The following is a 26,104-nucleotide window of genomic DNA, read 5'->3' on the forward strand; positions in this document are numbered from 1 at the left end:
AAAACAGCCCAGCGTCCGGTGGTTCCTGCACACAGCGCCGGCGGGCCCGCGCGATCCCAGCGTCCCAGAAACACGCCTAACGATCAGATCACCCTTCCAACCCCCAGGCCCCGTTTCCGCCCGCCATCCCCTCCCGGCATCTGTAGCACTTTCCCACCCTGATAGAGGGAGCCTGCACACACACCGCCATTTATAGAAGCGGAGCGCCCGTTTTTCGCTGCTTCCGCCCGGCCCCGTCTAGCCGCCCGCCCAGCCGCCCGCCCAGCCGCCCGCCGACACTTGCGGTCCCCACAAAAACACCAATTTTCGGCGTATGGACACGCAGTTTGACTGGCTCGGCTCCTTGCAGCCGCCCGCGTCCGCACACGCGCCGCCACCGCCGCCGCCGCCCGCGGTGTCGTTCGGAAATGCCGCCGGAAACGGCGCCCTAGATCCGCCGGCGGCAAACGAAACACCAGCGCTAAACGAAACACCAGCGCTAAACGAAACACGAACGGCAAACGAAACACAAACGGCAAACGCAACACACACACAAGCGCCCAACGCAACACACACACAAGCGCCCAATGAAACACAAACACCGGCGCCGCCCGGCGCCGCCAGCGTGCCGCTCTCGCTCACCGCCCAGCAGCTCTCGCCCGAGGAGGCCCGCACGTACATGCGCTGGTACCTGGACATCTTGGCGCGTGCCAACCTGCGCACCATCGCCATCTCCGACGTGTACCAGTTCCTCGGCAACTTCCGGCTCGCGCCCGCCACGCGCGCCAAGATCAACCGCGTCTTCTCCAAGATCCTCCTGCTGATCAACATCGGCGAGTTCTTCGCCGTGCTCCGCGTGGTGGCGCACGCGTTGCAGGGCCGCGAGCCCGCGCGGGCGCTCATCCAGACGCCCACGCGCGTGCCGCGGCCGCCGTCCATTCTCTCGCAAAAACGGCCCAGCGACGACGCCGCCGACGACACGGGCCGCGCGGGCGCGGTCTCCGCGCCGCTCGACATCGACCTGTTCACGCAGTTCTTGTTGACCGGCGAGCGGCCCACCGACCGCGGCGCCGCGCCGCCGCGCAAGCGCAAGAGCGTCAAGTTCTGCGACCAGCTCGTGTCCGACATCCGTGCCACGCCCGCGCCCGCGGAGCCCGCGTGGGACGACCTGCTCCCGATGGACCAGTTGATGTCGCGCATGCACGTGGCGGCGGCGCCCGCCGCGGGCGCGGGCCTGTTGGCGGTGCCGTGGCGCAACGCGGCGGGCGCGTCGCCGGACCCCGAGGAGCGCCAGATCCTCCGTGACATGGCGCCGCAGATGAACCACTTCCGGAACCTCCACTCCGTGGACACGATCCTGGTGGGCGGCGTGCCGGCCACCATCCACCTCCCGGAGCACTCGGACTTGTTCCTGCCGCGCAACGCGCTGCCGCAGCCGCCGTTGCTCCGGCCCAACATGACGGGGCCGGCGCAGATGGCGCAGATGGGCCCGCCGCCGCTCCGCCCGAACGCCACGGGCCCGCACGACATGGCCCGCTTCCTGTCGCCGCCGCCCCCCGGCGCGCCGCGCGTGTCCCTCCAGGCGTTCACGTCCCAGATGGCGGGGCCCACCGTGGACAACACGCAGCAGAACGCGCGCATCGGCGCCGTGTCGCCGCCGCCGACCCCGGCCTCGCGCCGCGCCCGCTCCGCGTCCCTGCCGAGCCCCGGCCCGCTCGCCTGGGACCCACCGGCGGGCCGGAACAGCGCCGCCTTCAACCCCCACCTCGCCGCGCCGGCCGCCACGCCCGGGCCCCCGGTGCCGGCCCGGTCACTGCTCGGCCATGCGCACGGCACGCCGCCGCCGCCGCCGCCGCGCTCGAGGCGCGCAGGCAGCACGTCCTCCCCGGTGCCGCCGCCGCTCCCGGCCAAGATCCCCAACGCGCCGCTCTACCAGGCGCCGCAGGGGAGCTCGAGCACGACAGACATATTGGACGATTTGAAGGCCCTTCAGGAAGAGGTCGACAAGATCAGGGACTTGACCGGCGGCTTCTAGTGGCCGCGCGCGCCAAAAAGAGGATATTGTTTATGTAAATACTAATTCAGTGTTACTCTGGGAGTCGAATTGAAACTTGGCGGCGCCCGTCACTCTTCAAGGGCCTCGTTGGCCTTCTTCATCATGGCGATCCTCACCAACGGCGCCAAGGACGCCACGCTTCCGCTCTCGCAGACAAACTTGTCCTTGAGCAACTGCTCGGCCGTGCCTCGCTTGTTGAAGTCCACCTGAAGACACCACGCAAGAAACCTCTTAATGTCGTAGCTGAGAGCTTCCGGCTCCTTCAACTTGGGCGTGCCGTTGGTGGCGATCAAGTACAACGCCCGCAAGGGCGTCTCGTTCAAGTACGGAGGCTCGCCCTCGATCATCTCGATGACCATGATGCCCAAGGACCAGATGTCCACCTTGGGGCCGTACTCTTTCCGGGACACCACCTCGGGCGCCATCCAGTAGGGCGTGCCCACCATCGTGGTCCTTTTGACATTGAGCTCGTTGATCTGCGCGCAGAACCCAAAGTCCGTCATCTTGATCTGCCCTTCGGTGTTGAGCAAAATGTTGTCCGACTTGATATCTCGGTGGATCACGCCCTTGCTGTGGAGGAACTGGAGCCCCCTCAAGGTCTCGCGACACACCGCGCCTATCTGGCTTTCGGTCATCACGCTGTGTGTGACTATTTCGGTCAAGGAGCCCCCCTCCATATATTCCATCACCACCCAGAGCTCGCCTTTCAAGAGATACGAGTCGATGTAGTTCACGATGTTCGGGTGCCGGCTGTCCTTCATCACGAGAATCTCGTTGATGATCAACTCCTTCTTGGGCTGCTGCTCGAGGTTCATTTGCTTGATGGCAACCACCTCCTGCGAGCTCACGGTCTTGGCGATGTAAACGCCGCCCGAGGCGCCCTGCCCGATTTTATTTAGGTCCTTGTAGTAATTCGATGGGTTTCCCTCCGTGCAGATCTCCCGCAACTTGGTGATGATTTGCTGGTTCTTGCGCCGCTTTTCTTCTCGCTTCTTCTGCGCTAGTAGAGCCGCCAGCTTCGCGTCACGGCCCGCCGGCTTCAGGCTCACTGCGGCCGGGGCCGCGTCGTTCTCCGGTTTCGCGGCGTCCTCCGCAGCCTGCGTCTTGTTCACTGCTGGCTTCTGAAGAGCCACCGCACGAGCCTCGACAGGGGGCGGGGGCGGGGGCCGGTGTGCCCTGAAGTCATCACCGTTGAATTTGGGCGCTGCTTTGATGGGTGCCGTGACAGGCTCCCTGCGGTCGTGTTCGGGCCGCGTCTTGGCAGCGAGATATGCGTTGTGGGACCTGGACTTGGGTAATGTGTGGTGCGCTCGCGTCAGGTCTGCGGCGTTGGGTAAAGGATGGACGGAGTGGTCGGAGGACTTGCCCGCGCCGATGTTTTTGAGCGACTTGATGGACTTGGACGAGAAGGAGCGGCGGCCAAATGAGTGTTTCCGCCCGTTGGACGGCGGCGGCGTCTGCATGGGATCGGGGACCTGCGGCGACGACTGCTGGACCGGGGGTCTCGGGGCCGGCCGGCTTGGGATGAACAGGCCGTCGTGCAGCTGGTTTGGCGACTTGAGAGGCTGGTTCCCGGGCGGCGCATGCGGCGTGCCGAACCCGCTGGTGTGGCCGAGCTGCTGCACGGGCGTGGAAATGTGGTCAACCAGGTCCGTGCTTGATGGTATGGTAGGTGTCGACGGCGGCGTGTACGCGGCCGGCGAGTTGGGGGAGTGCGTGTTCCGCGTGGAAGAGTTGGACGACACGTTGGCGCGCAGGTCCATCTGCTTGAACTTCCTGAACGCATTGTCGTCCGCGTTCTCGCTGGTGTCCTGGTAGAACGCGACGATATCCATGACGGCCTGGGGATGCTGCTGCTGTTCGGTCCGCGAGATTCCGCTGGCGCTGAGAAGCCTCTCCCACTCGGAGGGGAGGCCCGTGTACGAGCCGTCGTCGTCGATGCCCACGTGCGCCACGTGTTTGGCGTTAAACGGCGTGCTGATTTTCTTGCTCAAGTCCGGCGACGACGGGTGGTGGCTGCCGCCCGACAGGCCCTTGGACTTGCCGAACATGGACGTCAACACGCCCTTGACGCGGTTGCCGCTCTTCCGCCGTCTCAGAAGACTGCTGCTCGAGGTGGGCATGTGGGGGACGGCCGGTCGTTCCAGGCCCAACGGGGTCAGCTGGAGCGACGCCGGGGGGAGCGCGGGCGTGGACTGCGGCGTGCGGTCGCGAGCCACGGGCGACGTTTGGTTGGCGACGGTTTTGGGCGCAGGCGCCAGGTGCGGGGTTCGGATCACCGTCAGCATAGACGACGTGCGTTCGGTCGCGCCGTTCTGCGTCGACGCGTCGAGGTAGCTGATGCTGAGCCCCGACAAGTCCGCGTCGGGTGGCCGGGTGTCCTGACTGGCGCCCGTGGACCGGGTGTCGTCCATGCCGGACGTGTCCTCGCCGTTGCGGGCGTCATTTCGATCGTTCTCCGGGAGCTCGGACCTGTAGACCAGCAGCGCCAGCAGCGCGGACTTGCGGCTCTGCGACAGCTCCTCGAGAAGCTCCTGGAGGTCTATGCTGGCCGCCAAGCCCGCGGGCGCGGCCTGCGGCTTGCCCGGATCGAGCATGGACTGGTACTTCTCGATGTCGGCCGTGCCGAGATAGGGGCTGTTGGAGAGCGGGAGGTTCTCGAGGAGAAGGTCTCCGCGCGCCGGGACTTCGGGCGACAGGTCGCGGTGCTCGTGCTCGCTGGAGAAGCACGGCGATGCAGCAAGCGCAGCATCACTGGGGGCGCGGGGCACGGCGTCCCTGGTGGGAGTCACGTTGCGCGAGCTGTTCGGAGACAGCGTCACGCCGCTGCCGCGCGCCCTGAGCATCTCCGACACGCCGGCCGCTTCCAACACCCTGCGCGCGTCGCCGTGCATGCCCGAGAGCTGGGGGCTGGCTATTGCCGGCACAATGGTGGGCGGTTTGCTGTGCGGGATGGGCAGATGGGGCGTCCCGAGAGCCGTAGCAAGGGGCAGCACGGGCCGCGGCGGCCTCGCGGCGTCGGGGGGATGGTGCATGCCGGGCCCGGGCACGTCGAGTTCCTGCCTCTCGATGGACTCGTGCGTTTGGTTGGCTAGAGGCGCGTCAATGGCATCTGTGGACGCGGCCGTCAAGCCGGAAATGTCGAACGTGCCGGGCATCCGAGGAATGGCGGCCGGCGAAGCGGCGGCAGCGCGTGGCGGGCCCGGCGCGGCAGCATGTGAGCGGCCTGGCAGGCCCGTCGGACTGGGCCCGCTGCCTTCAGACGGGGCGATTTCACGGGCGTCTCCCGCGGCCGATTCAGGCTGTTTTGGCGCAGCGGTGTCGTGCGGCAGCACATGAGGATGCTGGAGACTGTCCCCGGGCCGTTGGGGCTCCGCCGGGGCGGGCAGAGTGGGCGACGCTTCGGCCCAAGAGGCAGCTTTGCCGAGCTCGGGCGCAGGGCTTGAAGGGCCGGGGCGGGGCGTCGACATTGTGGGGGCGCAGGGGGAATGGCGGGCAGCTGCAGGTCTTGGTGGTGTTTCCCAGGCGCACGGTGCTGAGTGTGTGGGAGAGTGGGCGTGGCTTTCGTGTGCTTGTCCGAGGCAGCTGGAGATGTTTCGAAAACTGGGTGCGCGCTGTATGCTTCACCCGAGATATGTTAGGCCTCAGTGGGTCTTCGCACTTCTGGCTGGGGCTCCTGCAGGGAGGCGCGCGCGACTCGTTTCGGTGTTTTTTTTTTTTTGAGACTGTATTGGGTGTGTCTGTGCTTGAGACTGTATTGGGTGTCTGTGCTTGAGGCTGTTTGTGCGTCTGTTTTTGGGGGTTTTGCGTCTGTTTTCGCGTGTTTGTGGCGTCTGTTCTCTGTGTGCTTGTGGCTTCTGTTTTGAGAGTTTGGGGCGTCTCTTTTTAAGTGTTTGTGTGTCTGTTTTTGAGTGTTTGTTTGTCTGTTTTCGAGGGTTTTTTTAGTGTTTCTCTTTAAATTCTCAACTGTTTGTGTTTCTTTCTAAACTGTTGGTGTCTCTCTGTTTCAAGGATCTGAGTCTCTGTTTTGAGGGTTTGTGTCTTTGTTTCGAGGTTTGTGTTTTTGTTTCGAGGGATTGTCTCTGTTTCGAGGGTTTGTCTCTATGTTTCAAGGGTTTGGGTTTGTCTCTCTGCTTCAAGACTTTGTCTCTGTTTCGAGAGCTTGTCTGTTTCCCACGCTTTGTCTATCTGGTTGGAAGCCTCGCGGGTGCGAAGCCTGGGCGCGGCAAGGAGGCTGGGCGGTTTAGGGGTACCTAGGGGCCAGCGGCTAAACGGCGAAAGAAAGATATCCAAACCAAGCCAAAAAAAAAGGCACGACACTGCGGGTGATGCAGCCGGGCCTGTGCTTGCGGGGCCAAGAAAACCACTCTGTGATTCCTGTTTCATCCAGCGACGAGCGGACGAGTTGCCGCCATTTAGTGTGCAAGCCCACGGTCGGGATATGATCCAGCAGTGGCCTGACTGTCTGCAGGCCGCGTGCTCCCTTTCGGGCACGACGCGGCGTGCGCGTGTGTGCAGGCCGCACCCGCACGACCTCTTGCCCTAGACGTGGCCCACGTTTGTAAAAGAGGCATGCTTCAGGATGCAATCACATACCATTCTGCGCAGGCGTGCGGTCAGAGCTATTGGGCCTCGTTCGCCAAGAATTTCCAGCGTTGCGGAAAGCGAGAATACGCCGCGGTTCCAAAGCCCAATTCCTAGATTCGCATACACGCACTGCGAAGCCTTCGCACTTGATACCCATCTAAATTGCAGTCGCCGATTTCCGAAGCTCGTCTCGAGGCCCGCCGGCCTGCCCTGGACAACAGATTCCAACACATGCTGCGGTCTGTTTTTTTTTTGAAGCTTGCACAGACTTGACCGACGTTGCCGACGAGATGCTGCCACGAATACTGGGCCGGTTCCGGAAAGGCATACTGGCTGCCTCTCGCGAACCCCGACGGCTTTAGGCCAACGTGCATTTAGAGATGATTTTGAACTCCTCGTGCGTTAGGTCTCGGCCCTTTGGCCTCATTGCACGAGTGCAGGGCCGTTTGCTGTAGAATGGTACGCGCACGTCCCTCTGCCCCGACACTCGTTCTAACATTTTTCTGGGGTTCCAGTACTACACTCATGTGCTGCTTGTGCCCCCTGAATCTGTCCGTTCGACATTTCTCGAACTGGTGGAATCAATAACTCACGACCGGTGGAATAGTCTCATTTCGGCATTCCTATATGTCGGTGCGAAATGCGTGCGACGCAGGCGAACCGATATCTCTTGCAGGTTGATTTCGGAAATGTAATCGTGTCATACATGTGAAGCACTTTCGGATCCAATTCCATTTCAGGTGTTTCGGGACACATGCCGCCTCACGACTTTTGACTCGTGAAGTGTTAGAAATATGATTAGTTCAGTACGGTTGTCATGATTTCGAGGCATATAAATGTGAATTTCTTAAAAAATGAGAGTCATACATCTCAACATAGTACAGCAGCTACTGGCTTCAGCATTTTCTCAACTATCAAAAAAGTCATTGTGAGCCTTGTTTTGCAAAATCTGATATTTCTAGAAAAAAAATAGGCTAATTCGGGGTTCCTTGGGCCATGTCTCGAGCGAAGTAGCGAGACCCAAGATAGCTGTATCTTGATTTATGATGATTATTTGAAAAGAAAAGAATCTCAAGAGAGCTTTCCAAAACCCTAAATGAGCTTCCTGTTTGGATCATTCAGGCAATCCGTGGGCTATCTCCTGATACAGCAGCTCGTGTATTTCAAGCCACCGTTCGGCTGGCCCATCAGACTCAGCAATTGTCCCAAAATGGGAAATTGAAAAAATTTACGAGTCGGTGTTCACGTCCGTGTGTCTTTAATAAGACTCTGATCCATCAAACGTAGTACCTTGGTTATTTCCTCATCGTCATCTGTTTCTTCATCTGCAGGCCGATCATAGTAAGTGAAAAAACTGGGATTTAGGATACAATTACCTCTTCCGAAATAAATGCCTATTTTGCCAAATGAAGAGATATTATAATGTCTTGCTTGCAAATATTTCTTTTTTTTGTCAATAATTGGAACGCACCGCAAAAAATTTTGATAGCCTTGTGATTTTCATCTTGTCTTGTTCCAAGAACAATCTTTCCTAATATTCTTCGCTTTGGGGGAATCTTTCTATTTATTTGAAAGCTTTAAGCACTTTTTGTGGGCTTTCCAAGTTAAATCAGTGTTTCGATCAAAGTTAAATGTTATGCTCGTATATAGGAGAGTTGACTATCTGAGCCCCCCAAAAAGACTTTGAAGGAATACTTCAATTGCAATCATGTCTATTTTCCCGAGTCCATAAACCCTGCTTCTTATCATACTATTTGAATGAGGCACGAAAAAAATCGAGACGTCGTTTACAACTCGTACCGGTCTGTAGTCATATGTACAACAATTCTTCGCGAATATTCTCTTAATAGTCAGTGCGTTAAAAGTATGAGATCCGAAGAGAGATTTCAGCTTGTTTTTTTTATCGGGAGTGCGGTAGTGCGGTACTTGAAGACACGTTGTCTTTCCAAGGTCTGGCAGATCTGTACTTTTTGAAAGTGTAAAATAGCGAGCTGCAGAATTCCATTCTATTTATTTAATTCTCTTCATATGCGCATTTAATTCATGTTTTACAAAATCGCAACGAGTTCTTAATCTTCACATGCTGAGGCCCTGTTCAGAAGTATATCTTTTGACCGTTGTTCTTCGGATTTACTTAGAAAACAGACAATGCCGCAATGCCAATTTAGCTTGGGAGTGTTTCTTCGGCTTGCACTCCTCAAAAAAACAACGAGAAAATATATTCCCGCCTAATACTAATCGCGATATCATCTTGTAAAGGTAATAGCTTGGGTGCTAAAGCAAATCTGGTCGAGGTCCAACGATATGCTTTTCACCTCTGCGAGAGGCGCTGCCAACATCATCCCCTGCTACTCTCATAAAACAGATCCACTGAACTTCCAAAAATCAATAATCGTGGGCATTTCAAAGCCAATTTCAATTTACAGGCCCTCACATTTTACCCAAACCACAATATTGGACCCTGGCTATCAAAAGCATCAAGGATATGCAACTTCCTCCTTTCGCTTGATCGGAGCAAAATAATAATATTGCGAACAATCAGGAATACGTGCCGTGTAACAGAAACCGGCTAGCCTTTTCATTCACTATGGCTTGTACAGCCCTCTTAGCACGCACCTACGTACGTATTGAATACGATACCAACCATTTATAGGATTCGTCCTCGGTAGTAGTCGCCTCAACTCAAATGCCTCAAGACTCCGGGAGCTCACTTCCTGTGACTCATGACATCATTGAGTATGCACCTTGAAGATTGTGGTGACAAACAAATTCGTATTAGTTTGGAAGATCTGAGCTCTTGCCATCAGAATTTGGGTGTTTCATCTAAGCCTTCTTTGTTCTGGTAAAATTATCTAATAGAGGGAGGTAAAAAATAGAATCGTACAAGAAACAGCTTGGCGGATCCCGGATACGTACCCAGCGTCATGCAAAATATGTAAAGGATGTATTCCTGTTTATATACAGAATATCTAAGAATGACTGTATATGACAATTATACTGTCCTTGGATTTATTATGAAACAGCCTTGAGCTGTCTCTTAAACTACGAGTAGATCGGTTTATAGATAGTTCAGCCTTAGTGGATATGCCTAGTCTATCTGTCGTATTCTCGATGTCTAAAAAGTGTTGTCCTTCTTCAGGGATGTCTTAGCCTCACGCCCCTTTATAGTTCGGAACCATTCTATACAGTAGGTGAGGGGTAACCCCGATCAGGAATGTTTAGACTCTTCGTCCTTCGTATTATACAGGATGACGCGAATCTATAATCTTGTTCATGTCGTATCATAACAGGATTTCGTTTGCGGCCATACCATGCAGGAAGCACTGTTTCCCGTCCGATCAACGTTAGTTAAGCTGCATAGGGCCACACTGAGTAGTGTAGTGGGAGACCATATGCGAAATTGTGGTGCTGCAATCTTTTTTGCCGGTCATAGCTTTTTGCGTACTTTTTGTTACAATTTTTACAGTGCTCTTTGATTGGGTAATTTAAAAATTTGTGAGCTCCTACACAGTTCAACAGCATAGCGATTAGTGAATGGAAGCTGCAGGCAATACGAGGCATTTTACATGTTGTTTTTTAGAAGTAGATATGAGCGGAAGTCGGTTCAAGTTTCAATTAACACTCAGGATCGTTCCTGGGCATATCGTTGGTGATATATAATCGTTTCATGATATGTGCTTGGCTGACGGATGGCTGGCAACATGTTTGATGTATGGCTGTATCATGAGACACCAAGATTGAAGAGCTGAAACACTTCACATGCGCTATGAGGTTAGACTCGGATAGTTATTCTGAACGTCTGCAACAAACACAAGAAATGAGAACCTAGGCTGAAACGGGGCGTCTTCAAACAAACAGATTATCCGTGATATTACAGCACAGAAAGGTCGGATTCATCTGCTCGTACCTGATATGATTGCTGGTAGATACTCTCTTCATTCGTCTGAAAGTTTGAGTGCGATGATTTTTATTAAAAAACTCTCAGATGAAACATCATGGAATATACGGGTATTTTTCATCAGGCTAACTGATAAAAGGGCGTCTTAGTTTGAGCGTTCAGCGTTTTAATTGATCATGCAAAGCATGACTTCCAAGTCACCGGCACCAGCCTGAAGCACTTCGAATATCGCAACCATGAAAATTCAAAAGAGGAAAGAAATAGGAATGTCCTGAATAGAAAATACGTACAGCAAACCACCTCTGTGTGTGAGGATGATTAGATGGGAGCCACGCAGCCCCACCTTTTTACGCTTATACCTCTTGCGCATATGTCTTGCCAGTAAGCTCTGATATAGTGTGTCCGGCATACAGTCCGCCTGGCCCAATGCGAAGTCGACATTTTGAAAACCTACAACGGCTTTCCATCCACCGATCTAATATTTATCCAATTGTATGTGTGGGATGATTTAGAGCAAACATACCAAAGCAACAGCATGTGAAAGCTCCAACTCTGTGGGTCTGTGGTCATTTTGTGTGTCTCGCTGCTTTTTTGTGCCGCGGCTTCCACTGCCGTTCTTTTCGTCGAACTTTTCCACTAACATCTATCCATAGTTACATAATGTCCGATCAAAAACAAGTTGCTACGTCTACCTCTCAAAGCTTGTTGAACGATAAGGTATGTGTCATTTTTCCTATCAAGATCTAGGGCTCCGATATTCTGCTATATGACGCCGAGGTGTTACATGTGGTATTACTCTTTGCTCGTCTAGCCAATCAAAGAGCCGAGATATAGGGAACACTTAACAAGATTCCTGGTGTGTGCATACTCCATGAAGAACACTCGAGAAAATCTCAATTTAGGCCGCGAGGTCCTGAAAGCTTTGTTCTTATAGGCCATACATACTAACAAACAGTGGGATGTTGTTTTGTCCAACACCATGATCAAAACCGCTTTGGGTTTTGGCGGCGGAGTTTTGGCTTCCGTTCTTTTATTTAAGAGAAGGTCGTTCCCTGTCTGGCTCGGTGTTGGTTTCGGTTTGGGCAGAGGATACTCTGAGGGTGATGCCATTTTCAGATCCGACTTCGGCACGAGGTCCTACAAGGCTTAAGACCACCCAAACGCACGACTATTCGAAGGAACTAGAACAATAAATGATAATCTCACAGAATGCCTAGCAAAAATTTTTGTAGAACCTTGGTATGGTACGTATAGCTGGCAGGACAACGGAACCGACACGTGAAAACAGCCTTGAACCTTCAAGCAGATATCAGCTGTGTTGAGAAGTGCTTGCATTGGGAGAGTCACAACGCTGCGTCTCCACCAGATCCACGGCTTAGCGTTGGGCGAGCCTCATTTAGCGACAGCTGGCAATCCAAACATTCTCGAGATCCGTCCCGCTTCCGATTTGCGATATCTGTGGACCGGCTGAGGGCTATCGATTTGGCCTTGATGGCGGCATAGAGCGTAGCCACAATCGCCTCAAGCAAGAAGAAATTCTGCCTCATGCCCTCGCTCTTGAAATTTAACCTTTCAATTCCGGACCGAGGCCGCTCAGTTTCTGAAATCTCGTCCGCCGAGGGCATCTGGAGGTTTTCTTTCAAGGACCGGCTGCTGCCGTCTGGCTCGCTCACACTTTGCTTCGCCTCTTTGAATTTAGATGCGTCGATTGACTGTAGGAGATCGGCGATCCTATCGATGATGCGGCAAGGAAACTGGGCGATTTCGGAGCAGTCGAACGTCAACAAATGGATGGTCACCGAGTAGATGAACCTGTTGGTGATCAAGGAGTTGCTGAGGAAGTTGTTGATCCCGGCGTTGAAGAAGCACGCGAGCGACTTCTTCAGACTGAATTCCACGTTGCAACGCAGTGTTGACATGGCCATCTTGCAGAAGTCAGGAAAGCACTTTGTGAATGTTTCGACAAACCAGACGTCCGACGCCATCAATCTATATGTGTTTCTGCGGTAGACCTTGAGAATGTGAGCCAAGTTGTCTTTGTTCTGGTGCGCTGACGTGTCGTAGAAGAGGCCGAGGATCAAATCGACGCTGTTGCTTTCCAAAACCTTACATATGAAGTCCCATACGACGAGCTCCTCTTGTTCTGTAAGTGGCTCTTTAGTGGCGTTCCGCATGACAAGCACCATCCGTGTGTCTGTGGACTCTGCAATGATCGCGTCGAGCTGAGGATTGTGTGACACCATGTTCAAGAAATAAAGGGACACCTCGAATAAGACCTTCCATGAATCAATCGAATGAAGGAACAGCTCAAAAAGCAAAAGCACCTGGTCGCAAACTACTCTTCCCTGGAGCACATCGCAAAAGAAGAGAAGCTTCCATGCGTTTTCCAGGTCCCACAAACTGGAGATTTCGCCCCAAGTGACTTTCTTTACAAGAATGCTCAAGTTATCTGTCATGTACGACAGCAAGTATCGGTCCTCTTTGCACGCAGTGAGGCAGAATGACACCTGCTCAAAGAAAACAGGAATGTGCTGGACCAAAAACGCGTATGGGAGGAACTCGCCGTGGTGATCAAAAAACGACATCACGAAACTTGGGTTTGCCGAAAGGCCGCATATGAGCTTTTCAGAAATAGGGATGTTCGTGTACCCCGTCAACTTTGGGCTTGGGCTTTCGAGCGCAGCTTTGTATAGCTTGTGGTAGAACAGACAAACGAGCTTGTTGGTGTGGCTCTCTCGGTACTGAAGTCCCAGGGACAAGTCGCCTTGGCCCTCGAATATGGTCAGAGTCACCAAATGAAAGAGACTCAGGATCTCGGTTTCCAAGTCCTCGGAGATTTTTTCATGGTTCCAGGCTTCGCTCGCGGAGCTGAGAAGATCCGATTCCAAGAAGTTTTGCACGATATTCTGCACTGTTTCTGACAGGGGCATGGACTGGAGCTCGGAGTTGATGGTGGAGAGGATCGCGGTGCAGTCTGCTGGAGAGTCGCCACTATTGAGAAATTTGCGGAGGGCATTGGCAGCGGTCTCTATGCCGATCTTTACAGTCCGATCTTGTGTGAGCATACCTTGATGTACTAATTGGGCTTTGGTGGGGGCGTTCTCTGCTGTTGTTTCCGATAAATTGCACAAGAGTAGAGATGTGCAATGGGTGCAAAAAAGCACCGGCGCGCCAGCACTAAGTTCCAGGCGAGACGAAAACCACCAAAAACCTCAGATTCAGCGGCCACTGGGAATTTAGCAAGCATGTCACCGCTTTTTTGTCGGCATTTACCAGGAGCAAAAACGGGCTTGGTTTTCCTCTAACTCTCTTCTTTTTTTTTTTTTCTTGACTCCCATGCCATATCTTGCAGAGCCTCGGACACGGCTTCTTTCCTCGGATGGCCCTGCGTGAGATGCCCGCAATAGGTCTCCCGCTTGGAAAGGGCAGCCACACCCGAATGGGGGTCTTGCCGGAAAAACAGCATGCAGGCGACCAAAACGAAACTTCGACCAAGTTCCCAGAGCTCTCGTGAATGCAGGGGCTTGGACTTGGGTGTTCCTTGTGTCAGCTTCGAACGTTTCATATCGCAGACCAAACCCTCAGTGTTGCGCCGGCAACGCCACTTGTGAAACGCGCCTCACACACCCTGTTTCAAGGCACCGGTTTTGCAGCACTACACACATATGTTTTTCTTACAAAAAGAGCTGCAATCCTCGAAGCATCTTCTTTTCTCTCTCACTTTCTCACAACCATACGAGTCTGGAGTTCGCCCTCCCCTTCTGATATTGCTTCTCCACCAAACGGATATACTTCGCCCGCTCCCATAACTGAAACTTATTTTCTCCGGTCTGGATCAGGATCAGATCACAAAAACAGCAGCCAAGTTCGGGAAAGAAATGTATACGTATTCCCGGCACAGCAACAAACCATCATCGTCGGCGGCTAGCTCGTCCGGGGGGAGCAGCCGGTCACGTGACCGCCGGCGCATGTCCCTGACGCTGGGCAGTTCTGCGCACACCTCGGACGTGGGCGCCGCGCAGAGCACCAAACGCCAGCGCCCAATCGAGAACGACTACTCCAACAACTACCTTCACACGCGCGCGCTCTCCACGCAGTACATCCGCAACATCGTGCGCCCCACCGAAGGGTACCCAAAGTTGCAAAAATTGAAGGAGCTAAAGTCGCAGCAGGTTGCGTCCCATTGCACGAAGCCGTACGGCGTGCACGTGGAAACCAACCAGATTGTGCCGACACTCAACCGCTGGGTGAACCAGTACGCGCTCCAGTTTGACGTGATCATGATCGGCGCGCTTGTGGAAAACCAGTTCTTGCTTCCGTTACTCAACCTGTTACCGCTCTACAAGCTTTGCGCAAAGCCCGGGTTTCTTTTCATTTGGACCACGACGGCCAATATCAAGCAGTTGACCGCGCTACTCAATGGCGACAAATGGAACAAGAAGTTCCGCCGGTCCGAGGAATTGGTGTTTGTGCCGGTGGATGAAAACAGCCCCTACTTCCCGCAGGGCCAAAATGACGGTTTTTACAGTGACCCTTCAAATGGCAACTGCCAGTCTCTCTTGAGCAGAAAGCAGTGGCACTGCTGGATGTGCATCACCGGTACCGTCAGGCGCTCTACGGACACGGACTTGATCCACTGCAACATCGACACAGATCTACAGATGGACCTGAAGTCCAAGTCTGCGGGCGATGATGGCTACAACAACGCAGTTCCGGAAGCAATTTACCGAGTCGCTGAGAATTTCTCCAATTCAAACAGGCGCTTGCACATCATCCCGTGCAAGACAGGTTACAGATTGCCCGTGAAAATAAGGAAAGGTTGGGTCATCATGCTGCCGGACGTATTGGTGGACAACTTCGATCCAGTCAGCTATGAGATGCAACTACACGCAAACTCTATGGTCAAATACAAGTCCATCAACTCCAGCGGCATGCTGAAGCAGGTTCCCCAATATTTGGTCCCACAAACATCCGAGATTGAAGCACTCAGGCCGAAGAGTCCGGTTTAGAAAGAAAAAGAAAAGAAAAAAACTGGGAGGCTTGAACAAAGAAATTTAAATGGTTCTGGTTATAATGGTGGTCGGAATTTTCTGATAATGTTAGTACACAAGCAAAAACAAAATAAAGTCGTGTTGTCAGATATAAGTTGGATTAGGAAAATTTATCAGCATCGCTTTCACTCTGAGTGAGCTGAGTTAGGTTATCATCACAAACACTGGTGTTTTAGTTGCACATACACTTTGGGCTGCTGAACAATTATGTTGCAGGAGTGGAGAAGGGAGACGGGTGAAAAAATATTTATATGGGACCCGCGGGGCGGGTAATGGCCTGGGCCATTCCTCTGCCTGCTTCGCGGGCTCACGTCGAGAGGTCCGGATGTCCGAGCAAGAAATTGATTGGCCCAGATCATCCTTTAACAGAGCCTGAAGTTTTCCTCGCGAGTTTGCTTTAATTTGCATTCATATCGAGCTTCCAAAGCAGCCTGACAGAGTGTTTTCCATCTTCCCTGTAAGAAACTTTGCGATGGAATGATTTCCAAATTTGTCAGCACAGGTTTCCTGTAGGGCATCCTATGTGCGCTAAACGCAGGACATGTCGTCCTTTCGCTTCGTGGCGAAGCTCCTGTTGGACATATTCATCATTCTCGAATTGGGAGATCTATTAGAGATCGATGAGCCAATGGCACCCAAGTTTCCGTCTTCAATGAGCCAGGCATCTCACGCGTAACATTTCCGGCAATCACTAATTCTTGGAACTACCGTGGGCTGATTTGGTAACTATACGCCTTTAGCTATTGGCTGAAATGCTATTGCATGCCGGCTCTCACACCTTCTCATGGTTGGCCGCCGGGGCCAATTGGATATAAAAGGGGAACACCCCCACTAGAAGCCGTTCTGTGCAGGCCAATCGCTTCCGAGCTTGATCCGAGCCCCACGCGTAAGCCGGGGTTCCCCGGGGCACGAGCGCGGCTATATAAAGGCACTTCCCCACAAATTCATGCTTCGTGAACCGAAGCAAGAAATATAAAGCCGCCTGTTCGCAAAATATTTCACGAGAGTCCAAAACCTGTCCTTCGAGCAATCAACAGGAACCCCATTTCGCGTATACAAGCAAGCACCCAGCAAACAATCCATTGAACCAAACAAAATGGCTGCAAAGATTACTGTGAAGACACCTATAGTCGACATGGACGGTGATGAAATGACCAGAATTATCTGGCAGTTCATCAAGGACAAGCTCATTTTCCCTTACTTGGATGTGGACATCAAATATTACGATTTGGGCATTCAGTATAGAGACCAGACCGACGACCAGGTGACCATAGATGCCGCTGAGGCGGTCTTGAAGTATGGTGTTGGAGTCAAGTGTGCCACAATCACGCCCGATGAGGCACGCGTCGAGGAATTCAAGTTGAAAAAAATGTGGCTTTCTCCCAATGGTACCTTGCGGAACATCTTAGGCGGTACGGTGTTCAGGGAGCCAATTGTCATTGACAACATCCCCAGAATCGTCTCACAATGGGAAAAGCCCATTATTATTGGCAGACATGCATTTGGCGACCAGTACAAAGCCACCGACTTGGTGTTTCCAAAGGCGGGCGAATTATCTCTTGTGTTCAAGCCTGCCGATGGCGCGCCTGAGGAACACTACCCCGTGTATGATTTCAAGGGCCCGGGTGTAGGCATGGCAATGTACAACACGGATGCTTCTATCCATGACTTTGCCGAGTCCTCATTCAAGTTTGCCTTGGACAGAAAAATCAACCTTTTTTCTTCCACGAAAAACACTATTTTGAAGAAGTACGATGGTCGCTTCAAGGACATTTTCGAGGAGATGTACGAGAAGAAGTACAGAGCCCTTTTTGAGGAGGCCGGTATCTGGTACGAGCACAGATTGATTGACGACATGGTTGCGCAAATGTTGAAGTCCAAGGGTGGCTACATTATTGCTATGAAGAACTACGACGGTGACGTGCAGTCTGACATCGTCGCCCAAGGCTTTGGGTCCTTGGGACTCATGACTTCCGTCCTTATGACCCCCGATGGAAAGGCATTTGAGGCCGAGGCAGCCCACGGCACTGTGACGAGACACTACAGACAGCACCAACAAGGCAAGGAAACGTCGACCAATTCGATTGCCTCGATTTTCGCATGGACGAGAGGCTTGATCCAGAGAGGAAAGTTGGATGACACACCGGACGTTGTCAAATTTGGTGAAAGCTTAGAAACTGCAGTCCTTGAGACCGTTTCCAAAGACGGCATCATGACCAAAGACTTGGCTTTGTCCCAAGGCAAGACCGACCGCTCTTCGTACGTGACCACTGAGGAGTTCATCGATGCAGTGCAGGCTAGATTGAACAAGAACTTGGGCTTGTAAGATTGCAAGGCTTATTGTGCTGCAGAAATGGCAGTTGCTCTAAAACCGTATTTATTATGATTTGATGTTCTGCCCGCAGATATCGCGTCCTGGAAATATCCCTCGTTCTTGATGAATTCGGGGGTAATAAAAGCTTGTTTGATACTCTTTTTTCTGCCGAGACCTTCGTAGCCAGCTAGCCTATTTCAATCCAGTTCAGAAGAGCCACAGGAGATAACATGTCTCACATCCAGCTGGTGACACTCCCAGCAGAACTGAAGGTGCTTTTCGAATATTATCCTGTAATACGCACACGGGGCAGCAGCAACGTGGCATTGGCTATACTGATTTATTTGAAATAGCCTTTCGGATCAAACGAACAACGAGAACAGTCAGCAAGGCACGTGTCTAGAGAAGGTTACCATGCGAAAGATGAAGTATTGAAAAGGACGAATATGGATATAGAGTGGATGGGTTCATTACATAAATGCATATCCAAATACTTAAATCAGGATTCTGAAAAAGTAGTAGATAAAGACGCAAAAACAGATATTTGCCCCGGGCAAACGGAAAACTACTTGACAGGACACAGATTAGGCTATATATTCTGATTACAATTCTCAAAGGATGGAAGGCAATGCAACATTTTAGGGCATGGTAAACTACTCTTTGGCTCAATCACTATTTGAGGACTCACTTAGATCCTTAAGTGGATCACGACAAAAAAGAAAAGACAAGCTATCCACTATGTATTCCACAGATCCGTGCCGCTTCAATATTGTTTGGATAGCCAAACATATGCTTATTTGCAGAATTTTGAGTAGCATCCTCCGTAGCTTGCAGATGTAAGCATGGAAGAATAACCATACTTCTTAGCATCTCATGCAGCTCAGAGAAACATCGCCCGGATAAAGAAACGAACTTTGTCACTTATTATTATAGTCTGCATATAAACATATGTCATATGGGTTTTCGCGTTAAGATCTTGGTGGCGGCCAAATTCAACCTTGTCTTCTTCTGAAGCGGCAAAAAAACAGCACAAAACAACAAGAAGAAATGGAAGAACAAGAATAGAAACTTAGAAACGATTATGAACGAGCAATTGTGAACAAACTCAGAAAAAAGGATCGCTTGATTGGGTCTACTGGTCCTTCAATCATAGAGTACACCAGCTCTCGCTTTCGATACCTGTTTATTTGAGACATCAAAAACTAAATACAGAGACTATGTCACAGGAATACTTGAACAAGTATCGAAACGGAACTGCTCTCCTTACTAGGCGGGCTGTTTGCAATCGGGTAGCCGCTGTGTCACGTGACACGGGGCTCCCATTAGGTCACGTGCACGCCTGCTTCATTGTAGTGCGCGTCAATGCGCACCTCATATTAGCCCAAAAATCTCTCAAGAGTCTTCGTCTGTCAGTCACATCTTGCAGCCTGAAATCAAAAGCAATCCATCCCCCACATCATGAATGTAGGATCGATTCTCAATGGTGAGTCGCCCTCGAAGAGCGGCGACGTTGACAGCAAGGAGCCGGTGGGCCAGCGGCCCTCGCTACCTGATCTTCCCCACCGGCAATCGATCAATAACTTGCTCAACGAGACTCCCAAAAACAGGCGTGCGGGGACAAATCCACAAGGCAGCTCTCTGCCAGATCCCCAAGTGGGATCCGACGCGTCTGAGACAAGCTACCCTGCCAATTCTGATGAGGCCGAAGACGAGGACGATGTGGATGCGGACGCAGAGGATATCGACCGTGAGCTAGCCGCCGCCAGTTTGAAAGAGGAACAGGAGGCAGAGGCGCAAAAAAAGGCGGCAGAAAGAATCGCTGAGGTGCTGCGCGATCAGTCTGGAACAGTCCAAAATGACACCGCAGGTACGTCCGCCAATGCGAAACGCAGTGATTTTCTCGATACCGAGCTCAAAAAGCTACAGCAGCTCAAGGCTGCGCGGAAGAAGCCTGTCAGGTACCAAGAGCCGCCGGTGTGGGCCCGCCAGTGGATTCCTCCATCGCAGCAGGGCCAAGGCATAAGCAGCAGCAGTTCCGAGGGCGGGCCTGGGCCCGCATATGTGGGCCTGGTCGGCAGCGCGGGCCCAGCGGCGAAGTCCGTGTTTTCGCGGGAGGCCATGGTGCTGTCGGACTTGGAATGTCTGATCACAGGCGTAATTCCGCCCCAGCTGACGGTCCGTACCATTGCCGAGTGGCTCTACGCCAATTTCGTCGAGATCCTGCTTGAAAACCGGCAGTATGTGGAGCTCGAGCTCAAGTTCGGCACCCTCGTCGATAAAGACACAGGCTCGCGAATTGACGTGGGCGTGTCCACCGAGTGCATCTACACGAAAACGGCAAACACGCGGTTTGACATGGGTGTGCACGAAGTGGGCTGGCGCGAGATGCGGCTGTTCTTGGACGAGTTGGAAAAGAACTACGCTGAGGCCGTTCGTAAAGACCCTACCCGGCCGCGGCGTAAGTTCTCACTCACGGAGTCGAACAACACCGACTACTTCTACCAGATCACTGAGCGCAACGAGAAACCCCGCAAAATCCGCATCTCGAAGGACAACCTGCTCAGTCCACCGCGGTACACTGCAATCTCAAAGCAGCGCGTCTCCGACCTTTTCATCCACAACCCTTCGTCGATGTATGATCTCAGACTCTCGCTTCTGATTGAGTTCCCGGTTGACGCCCAGAACATTGAACCCATCATGAAGAAAAACAAGCCCTCTTTGCAGCGCGGCAAGGCACGTGCCTCATACTCACATGCGCCCACGGTAACGCGCTTCGACTTCACGGAGGTTTCGTCGCCAAGAGCATCCAAAAACAAAGCTGGCCGTGCCGTTGCAGAGCACGAGAAAACCCACGAGTTGGAGCTCGAGATAGACACGTACCAGATCTTCCGCGGCTTTGACCGTGTCCGAGATGGATCCGACACCATCCGCTTTGAGGAGTTGGTAGAAATTTTCCTTAATAATGCGCGGTGTCTCAATAACCGTGTCACCAAGTTGGCGTCGAAATAGGCATGGCAATAGGGGACAAGGTACAACGGACACAAGTACCAAGAAGAATAAAAAAGAACTATTGAATCCAGCGAGACTGAGTTTAGTAGAGGTCGTGATGTATTATTCTGGTACCAGCTGCGGCACGCCGACGGTACGTGCGGCTGGGATTTTGTTTTAAGATAGCCAGCTTTTGTACTGCCGCCGCTGCTGCCATCCTTGGTGTTTTTCAAAATCTCACACGTAAATATGCGATTTGAGATACCTCTTCCACAAATGGTTCAATGATCCAGGCCAGCCACTGACTGAATCCCAATCATTGAAAATAAAATTAGGGCGACACGTGCGTATACAAGCGACCATACACTCCCACACATGCAGAATGTTGCGGTCGTTTGTTTGGATTTCATACCAGCAAGAAACTAAGATATGATTGTGAAACAGGATAATACCTTTCGCAATATATTTGGTCAATAAGTACTCGATGTGTATCCCAAGTCGAGAGCGGTTCTCAATCATGAAACATCTCACAGCTTGGCTTCCCCGGTTGTGTGCAGGTCTACGTCAAGACGATAGTTCAGGTACACGCGGATGCGTCGAAGGACGGAACCGTGTAAAAAGAAACCATAAGACGCACAGAGAAAAAGCAGGCTAAGCCCGAGAATTACAGATCATGCTCGGTATTTCGGCATCGCTCTTCTTGTCGCTAGCCGCGTCTCTTGTTGTGGTTTTTTTAAGCATGTTACAGTTTTTGAAACACCAGCCACGTGCAGAAACCAGGTCTGAGACCAAGTACAAAACAAATGACGGCTTGGGCCCTGTCCACGAGCTCCCGAAAAGGCTCCGCTCACGTGATTGCAGTCCACAAACAGACTCGAACTTGGAGCTCTCGGTAGTCGTTCCCGCTTACAATGAAAAAGCGCGTTTGGGCAAGATGCTCGATGAAGCCGTGGTGTTTTTGGAGCAGCACTATCAAGGAAAGTACGAAATTGTGATTTCGGACGATGCTAGCCATGATGGTACCGGCGACTTTGCCTTAGGTGAAGCCACTAGATTGAGACTTGCGCCACACGTCTTGAAAGTCGTCACGTTGGTGGAGAACAGGGGTAAGGGCGGCGCCGTGGCACACGGCATCTTGCATGGTGGAGGAAAATACTTACTATTTGCTGATGCCGATGGTGCCACAAAGTTCAGCGACGTTACGAAGTTGCTTGCCCATATGGAAGGCCAGGATAAGGGACCTGCTGTGGCAATCGGGTCACGAGCCCACATGATCAACTCCGATGCGGTGGTGAAACGGTCTTTCATCCGCAATCTAATGATGTATGCGCTCCATACCTTGGTATTTGTTTTCGGTATCAGAGATATTCAAGATACACAGTGCGGATTCAAGATGTTCAATCGCGAATCTGCGCTGATGATCCTCCCACATATGCATACCGAACGCTGGATTTTCGACGTGGAGATCTTGCTATTGGCAGAGCTCCAGAAGATTCCGATTGTCGAAATTCCTGTGAACTGGCAGGAAGTGGACGGCTCGAAGGTTGACTTGGCAAAGGATTCAATCCAAATGGCCGTGGATTTGGTAGTGACGCGCATGGCGTACATGATTGGGATATATGGTATTGACGAGTGCGGGCATTTGCGTAGATAACTTCATGGTATAATATAAGCTCAACAGTATCTTCAATATTCTGGGCGCCGCCGCTGTGTGAAGAGGGGTGAGGTTTCATTGAGTGATATCATAAAACTCGGTCTCATGTTGCTCTAATGTTGGGTACTATCTATTGAAAAGTTGTATTCTTTCAATTAGTTGGGAGACTCGGACGCTCGCAATGACAACTAGGAAGCCCCTTGTTTATTCAGGTCAGTGAAGCGTCTCAGTTTGACAAAGATATCTTTCGCATACGACACTTACTTATATCAAGAAATATGTTGGCCCTGAACCGGACTAAGCGTCGCCTAATTTCTAAGCCCCAGACAATCCTACAACAAGAAAGGGTCCATAATTATTTTGCATTTGTAAACATTTGGGGGAAGGTTCAAGTATTAGAATGATATAAAATGTTTAATCCAAACCTTTTTGCTTTCGATGTCCCTTCGCATATTTTATTAAAAAAAAAAGTTTGAGATTTTATAAAACCTTGTATTTCCCAAATTGCGCGTTTATTTGGCGATACTACAGGGAGTCTCTGTATACTCACTCATTTTTTTTCAACTCTAACTTTCAAGGACCACTTGATCAGTAAAAGAGCTTTGATGGCTGCAAAAAAATTAGGACCCGAGTAGGTCACAGCTCATTGACTTTCAAATTTAAATTGTCGTTATTTTGGGATCTGCTAATTGAGGCGCGCTTGTTTGGGCGATGACTCGGGCTGTGGTCACTTTAAGCCTTACTTTAAGCCTTGGTTCATGTGATGCACGAAGAGATACTGGTCACCCAAACATATGGCAGCGAAAATTAATGCAAATATCATCCAATATTTATGGGTAACCATGTTGGAAATATGGTACCAGAACAGCCTCTGACGCATATAGTCGAAAGGAAATAAATATCTGGTCCTGCAGATCGTGGCTCGACTCTAAGCTTAGCGGCTCAAAACACGCACCTTTACCCCACTACATGAAGCACAGATAAGTAGGTCTTTTATTGACAGCCCTAGATGATACTTATCAGCTTATAATTGGCGGCTCACTGTCTACGTCGCCCTCAGGCTCCTTAAGAAGACAATTGGGCCTGTCTAGATTTGGCTGCTCTGGCCTAAGCCCCTCCGTATGCAGGCCACAAACACTATATACACAATATTCATGAGACTGCATTGTCTACTTCTGGGTGCTTGAAGCTTGCAATTGCTCAGCATGTCGTTTACATTTTGTGTATTTCTTGACCAGAGCGGCGTGTCCCATTGATCTAGCACTGTGATTTTGGACCATAATCCAGATCTTCTTGTGTAGGACTCTCAAGCCGCTAGACTTATCAACCGAAAACCAAGTCGTGCACTGGCATAGTATCGAAACAACCTCCAAGAGTCTTCATGTTGTCCAAAAGGTTCAGGGTGTTGCTTTTGACCGCTGTCCTGGTGATAGGTACCCTTCTTATTATTCTCGTTTTCCATCCAGAAGTCTTGAGTGCACAGGATCTCGCCTCGCCAATCTGGAAGTCTGACCTTCTTAGTACATACTACATTCTCGACGCCCAATGGGTTGAACAACAGCCAACTTTCAAGCATCTCTTGAGCAAATCGGAGCAGCCGCCAGTGCCGAAAAGCGAGCTCAAAGAATACATCATACAGCAGTTCCGAAATTCCGGCACAGCTTTCCTCAAGAAAATCGAGGAGCAAGTTCGGGACGAATACACAGACGGGTTCACCGAGGCCTTGCGGAACGAAATACGCCAGAAAATGGTGCGGGAGGCCACGGAAAGAAAATTTACCAGCGACGTCAAATCCTACAAAATCGCAGAGGAACTCAAGGCACAGTACTTGAAAAACAACGAGCAACCGCTCAAGGATGAGCTTGTGAAGGAGTTCTTACTGGAAACCTCCGACGAGAATCTCCGCACTAAAATCAAGCAAATGGAGTCGCTTAGCATTGACCGGGGCACGTATTTCGAGAATATCTTCGAGCACATTCTCAGTGACTTCAGCCCCAGTGGACGAGGTGTTGCTCAAAAAGGCCAGACCGTGCCTCTGAACGGCTTAAGAGAGGTCACTGTTCCGCCCAAGAGCAGAAAGGAATTGTCAGACGGAAGAGTCAGCATCTCCGCTGAAGATTTCACAGACTTGCAAGCAAAACACGATGGCTTCGTGGCTTTTCTCCGCTCGTTGTCTGTGCCCCCAACCGAAATTTTCTCGGGCTCTGGCGTTGTGCTCTCCGCTGGAAAGAAACACATTCTAGGGGCACTCAATGTCATCATTCAGATCCGTGAGATGGGGTCCGAGCTTCCCATCGAGCTTGTGCTAGACGTGAAGACGGACTACAACAAGAGAATATGCGAGGTTGTTTTGCCCCGTTTCGATGCAAAATGCCTAGTCATGGAGGAAGTATTGGGGCTGGAGGCCTACGGAAAAAGCAAGCGAGACGGGTTCCCTATGAAGTCCATGGCTCTCATTCTCTCTTCCTTCGACAACACAATCTATCTTGATTCTGACAACTTCCCAATCAAGAACGTGGACGAGCTACTCGAGAGTGAGCCTTATCTTCAAACGAGGTTTCTTCTTTGGCCTGATAATTGGCACAAAGGCGTGTCGCCAACATTCTACGACATTGTAAGGCTAAGTGCTGGTGAACCCATCAGAAGAGACGGCTTTTCAAACGAGGGCGATTTTTCCTCGTACCTATCCAGGAAAAGGGACCTGGAAATATTGCTCCATGACTTGGAGGGGCTTCCACCGTTTGCCAGCGTCGAGTCGGGCCAGCTTGTGTTTTCTAAACGAGAGCATTTTCGCAGTTTGTTTTTGACATTATATTACAACTTGCATGGAGAAAAGTACTACTACCCGCTCATTTACCAAGGGGTATTTGGAAGCGGTGATCGAGAGACTTTCGTCCCAGCTTTACATGTAATGAACGAGCCCTACTACTTGACAGATTGGCGAATGAAATTCAGCGGCGTCAGGCGAGAAAAGGTTAACAAGCCCGGGTCTTTTTTCTTTGATGAAAGCACTATGGTTCAAAGCGACCCTGCGTCGGCTCAGGCTTTTCATAAAAGGTGGAGATCTTGGCTCTCGAAACAAGGTCTCGATTCACGGCTTGATCCTTTTCAAAACGGGGATTATACTCTGAACCTATGGAGACGGTTCTTTGAGGAAAATAGCGAGATGTCCGAGCCTGAGGCCTATTTCTTGCATGTTCACTCTCCCAAGATAAGTTCCGTTTACAACGAGAAATCTTCGAAAGCGCGGTACAATTACCAAGATCGGTATATCAGGGAGCTCGGCGAGGAAGGAAAAGCAGATGGCTTGGGTCCCACAGACTGGGAATTGAAATTTCAGGCGATAAACACCTGGAGCACTTGCGAAGGTATGACGGACGACGAGTACTGGGCCTCGTATCAGCTTGACCAGAAAGATGTATGCAAGAAAATGATGGACTACGTCGAAATCTTGAAGGGCAATTCCGACGCCCCCGGCTCGGCCACCTTGAAATTTCTAAACCCACTGACTCAAGGGTGAGGCCGTCATTGAACGACGAGGCCTGCGACAGGAGGTAAATTTGGAAATGCTGCTCGT

At 51.6% G+C, this 26,104-nt stretch overlaps 10 protein-coding genes across 10 annotated transcripts; 8 read left to right on the plus strand and 2 right to left on the minus strand.

The window, feature by feature from the left end:
• Positions 1-604: 604 nt before the first annotated feature.
• On the plus strand, positions 605-2,014 carry METBIDRAFT_25721 (uncharacterized protein; the record flags this gene model as incomplete). The annotated part of the gene is made up of 1 exon (XM_018855300.2): positions 605-2,014. A coding segment is annotated over one exon (1,410 nt), but the record flags the coding sequence as incomplete, so codon positions are not given.
• On the minus strand, positions 1,986-5,729 carry CST20 (mitogen-activated protein kinase kinase kinase kinase). The gene has a single exon (XM_018856029.1). It carries the CDS (start codon positions 5,503-5,505, stop codon positions 2,104-2,106), a length of 3,402 nt encoding a protein of 1,133 aa, XP_018710834.1. The 5' UTR covers positions 5,506-5,729; the 3' UTR covers positions 1,986-2,103.
• Positions 5,730-8,589: 2,860 nt separating this feature from the next.
• On the plus strand, positions 8,590-9,529 carry METBIDRAFT_32331 (uncharacterized protein). The gene has a single exon (XM_018856030.1). It carries the CDS (start codon positions 8,927-8,929, stop codon positions 9,143-9,145), a length of 219 nt encoding a protein of 72 aa, XP_018710835.1. The 5' UTR covers positions 8,590-8,926; the 3' UTR covers positions 9,146-9,529.
• A 1,651-nt stretch (positions 9,530-11,180) lies between these two features.
• METBIDRAFT_44190 (uncharacterized protein) lies at positions 11,181-11,670 on the plus strand (the record flags this gene model as incomplete). The annotated part of the gene is made up of 2 exons (XM_018857755.1): positions 11,181-11,237; positions 11,476-11,670. The coding sequence occupies 2 exons, from the start codon at positions 11,181-11,183 to the stop codon at positions 11,668-11,670; spliced, it is 252 nt and encodes an 83-aa protein (XP_018710836.1).
• Positions 11,389-13,876, minus strand: METBIDRAFT_32333 (uncharacterized protein). The gene has a single exon (XM_018856031.1). The coding sequence runs from the start codon at positions 13,583-13,585 to the stop codon at positions 11,864-11,866; it is 1,722 nt and encodes a 573-aa protein (XP_018710837.1). The 5' UTR covers positions 13,586-13,876; the 3' UTR covers positions 11,389-11,863.
• A 612-nt stretch (positions 13,877-14,488) lies between these two features.
• On the plus strand, positions 14,489-15,529 carry KAR4 (Kar4p; the record flags this gene model as incomplete). The annotated part of the gene is made up of 1 exon (XM_018857694.1): positions 14,489-15,529. The coding sequence occupies one exon, from the start codon at positions 14,489-14,491 to the stop codon at positions 15,527-15,529; it is 1,041 nt and encodes a 346-aa protein (XP_018710838.1).
• A 1,138-nt stretch (positions 15,530-16,667) lies between these two features.
• Positions 16,668-17,897, plus strand: IDP2 (isocitrate dehydrogenase (NADP(+)); the record flags this gene model as incomplete). Its single annotated transcript, XM_018857615.1, has 1 exon — positions 16,668-17,897. The coding sequence occupies one exon, from the start codon at positions 16,668-16,670 to the stop codon at positions 17,895-17,897; it is 1,230 nt and encodes a 409-aa protein (XP_018710839.1).
• A 1,446-nt stretch (positions 17,898-19,343) lies between these two features.
• Positions 19,344-20,894, plus strand: CET1 (polynucleotide 5'-phosphatase; the record flags this gene model as incomplete). Its single annotated transcript, XM_018857728.1, has 2 exons — positions 19,344-19,650; positions 19,753-20,894. 2 exons carry the CDS (start codon positions 19,344-19,346, stop codon positions 20,892-20,894), a joined length of 1,449 nt encoding a protein of 482 aa, XP_018710840.1.
• A 718-nt stretch (positions 20,895-21,612) lies between these two features.
• ALG5 (dolichyl-phosphate beta-glucosyltransferase) lies at positions 21,613-22,527 on the plus strand (the record flags this gene model as incomplete). The annotated part of the gene is made up of 1 exon (XM_018858930.1): positions 21,613-22,527. One exon carries the CDS (start codon positions 21,613-21,615, stop codon positions 22,525-22,527), a length of 915 nt encoding a protein of 304 aa, XP_018710841.1.
• Positions 22,528-24,187: 1,660 nt separating this feature from the next.
• On the plus strand, positions 24,188-25,993 carry METBIDRAFT_20025 (alpha-mannosyltransferase; the record flags this gene model as incomplete). Its single annotated transcript, XM_018854922.1, has 1 exon — positions 24,188-25,993. A coding segment is annotated over one exon (1,806 nt), but the record flags the coding sequence as incomplete, so codon positions are not given.
• Between the last annotated feature and the right edge of the window lie 111 nt (positions 25,994-26,104).

Source organism: Metschnikowia bicuspidata (assembly GCF_001664035.1).
Source record: "Metschnikowia bicuspidata var. bicuspidata NRRL YB-4993 chromosome Unknown METBIscaffold_4, whole genome shotgun sequence".
NCBI lineage: Eukaryota > Fungi > Ascomycota > Pichiomycetes > Serinales > Metschnikowiaceae > Metschnikowia > Metschnikowia bicuspidata.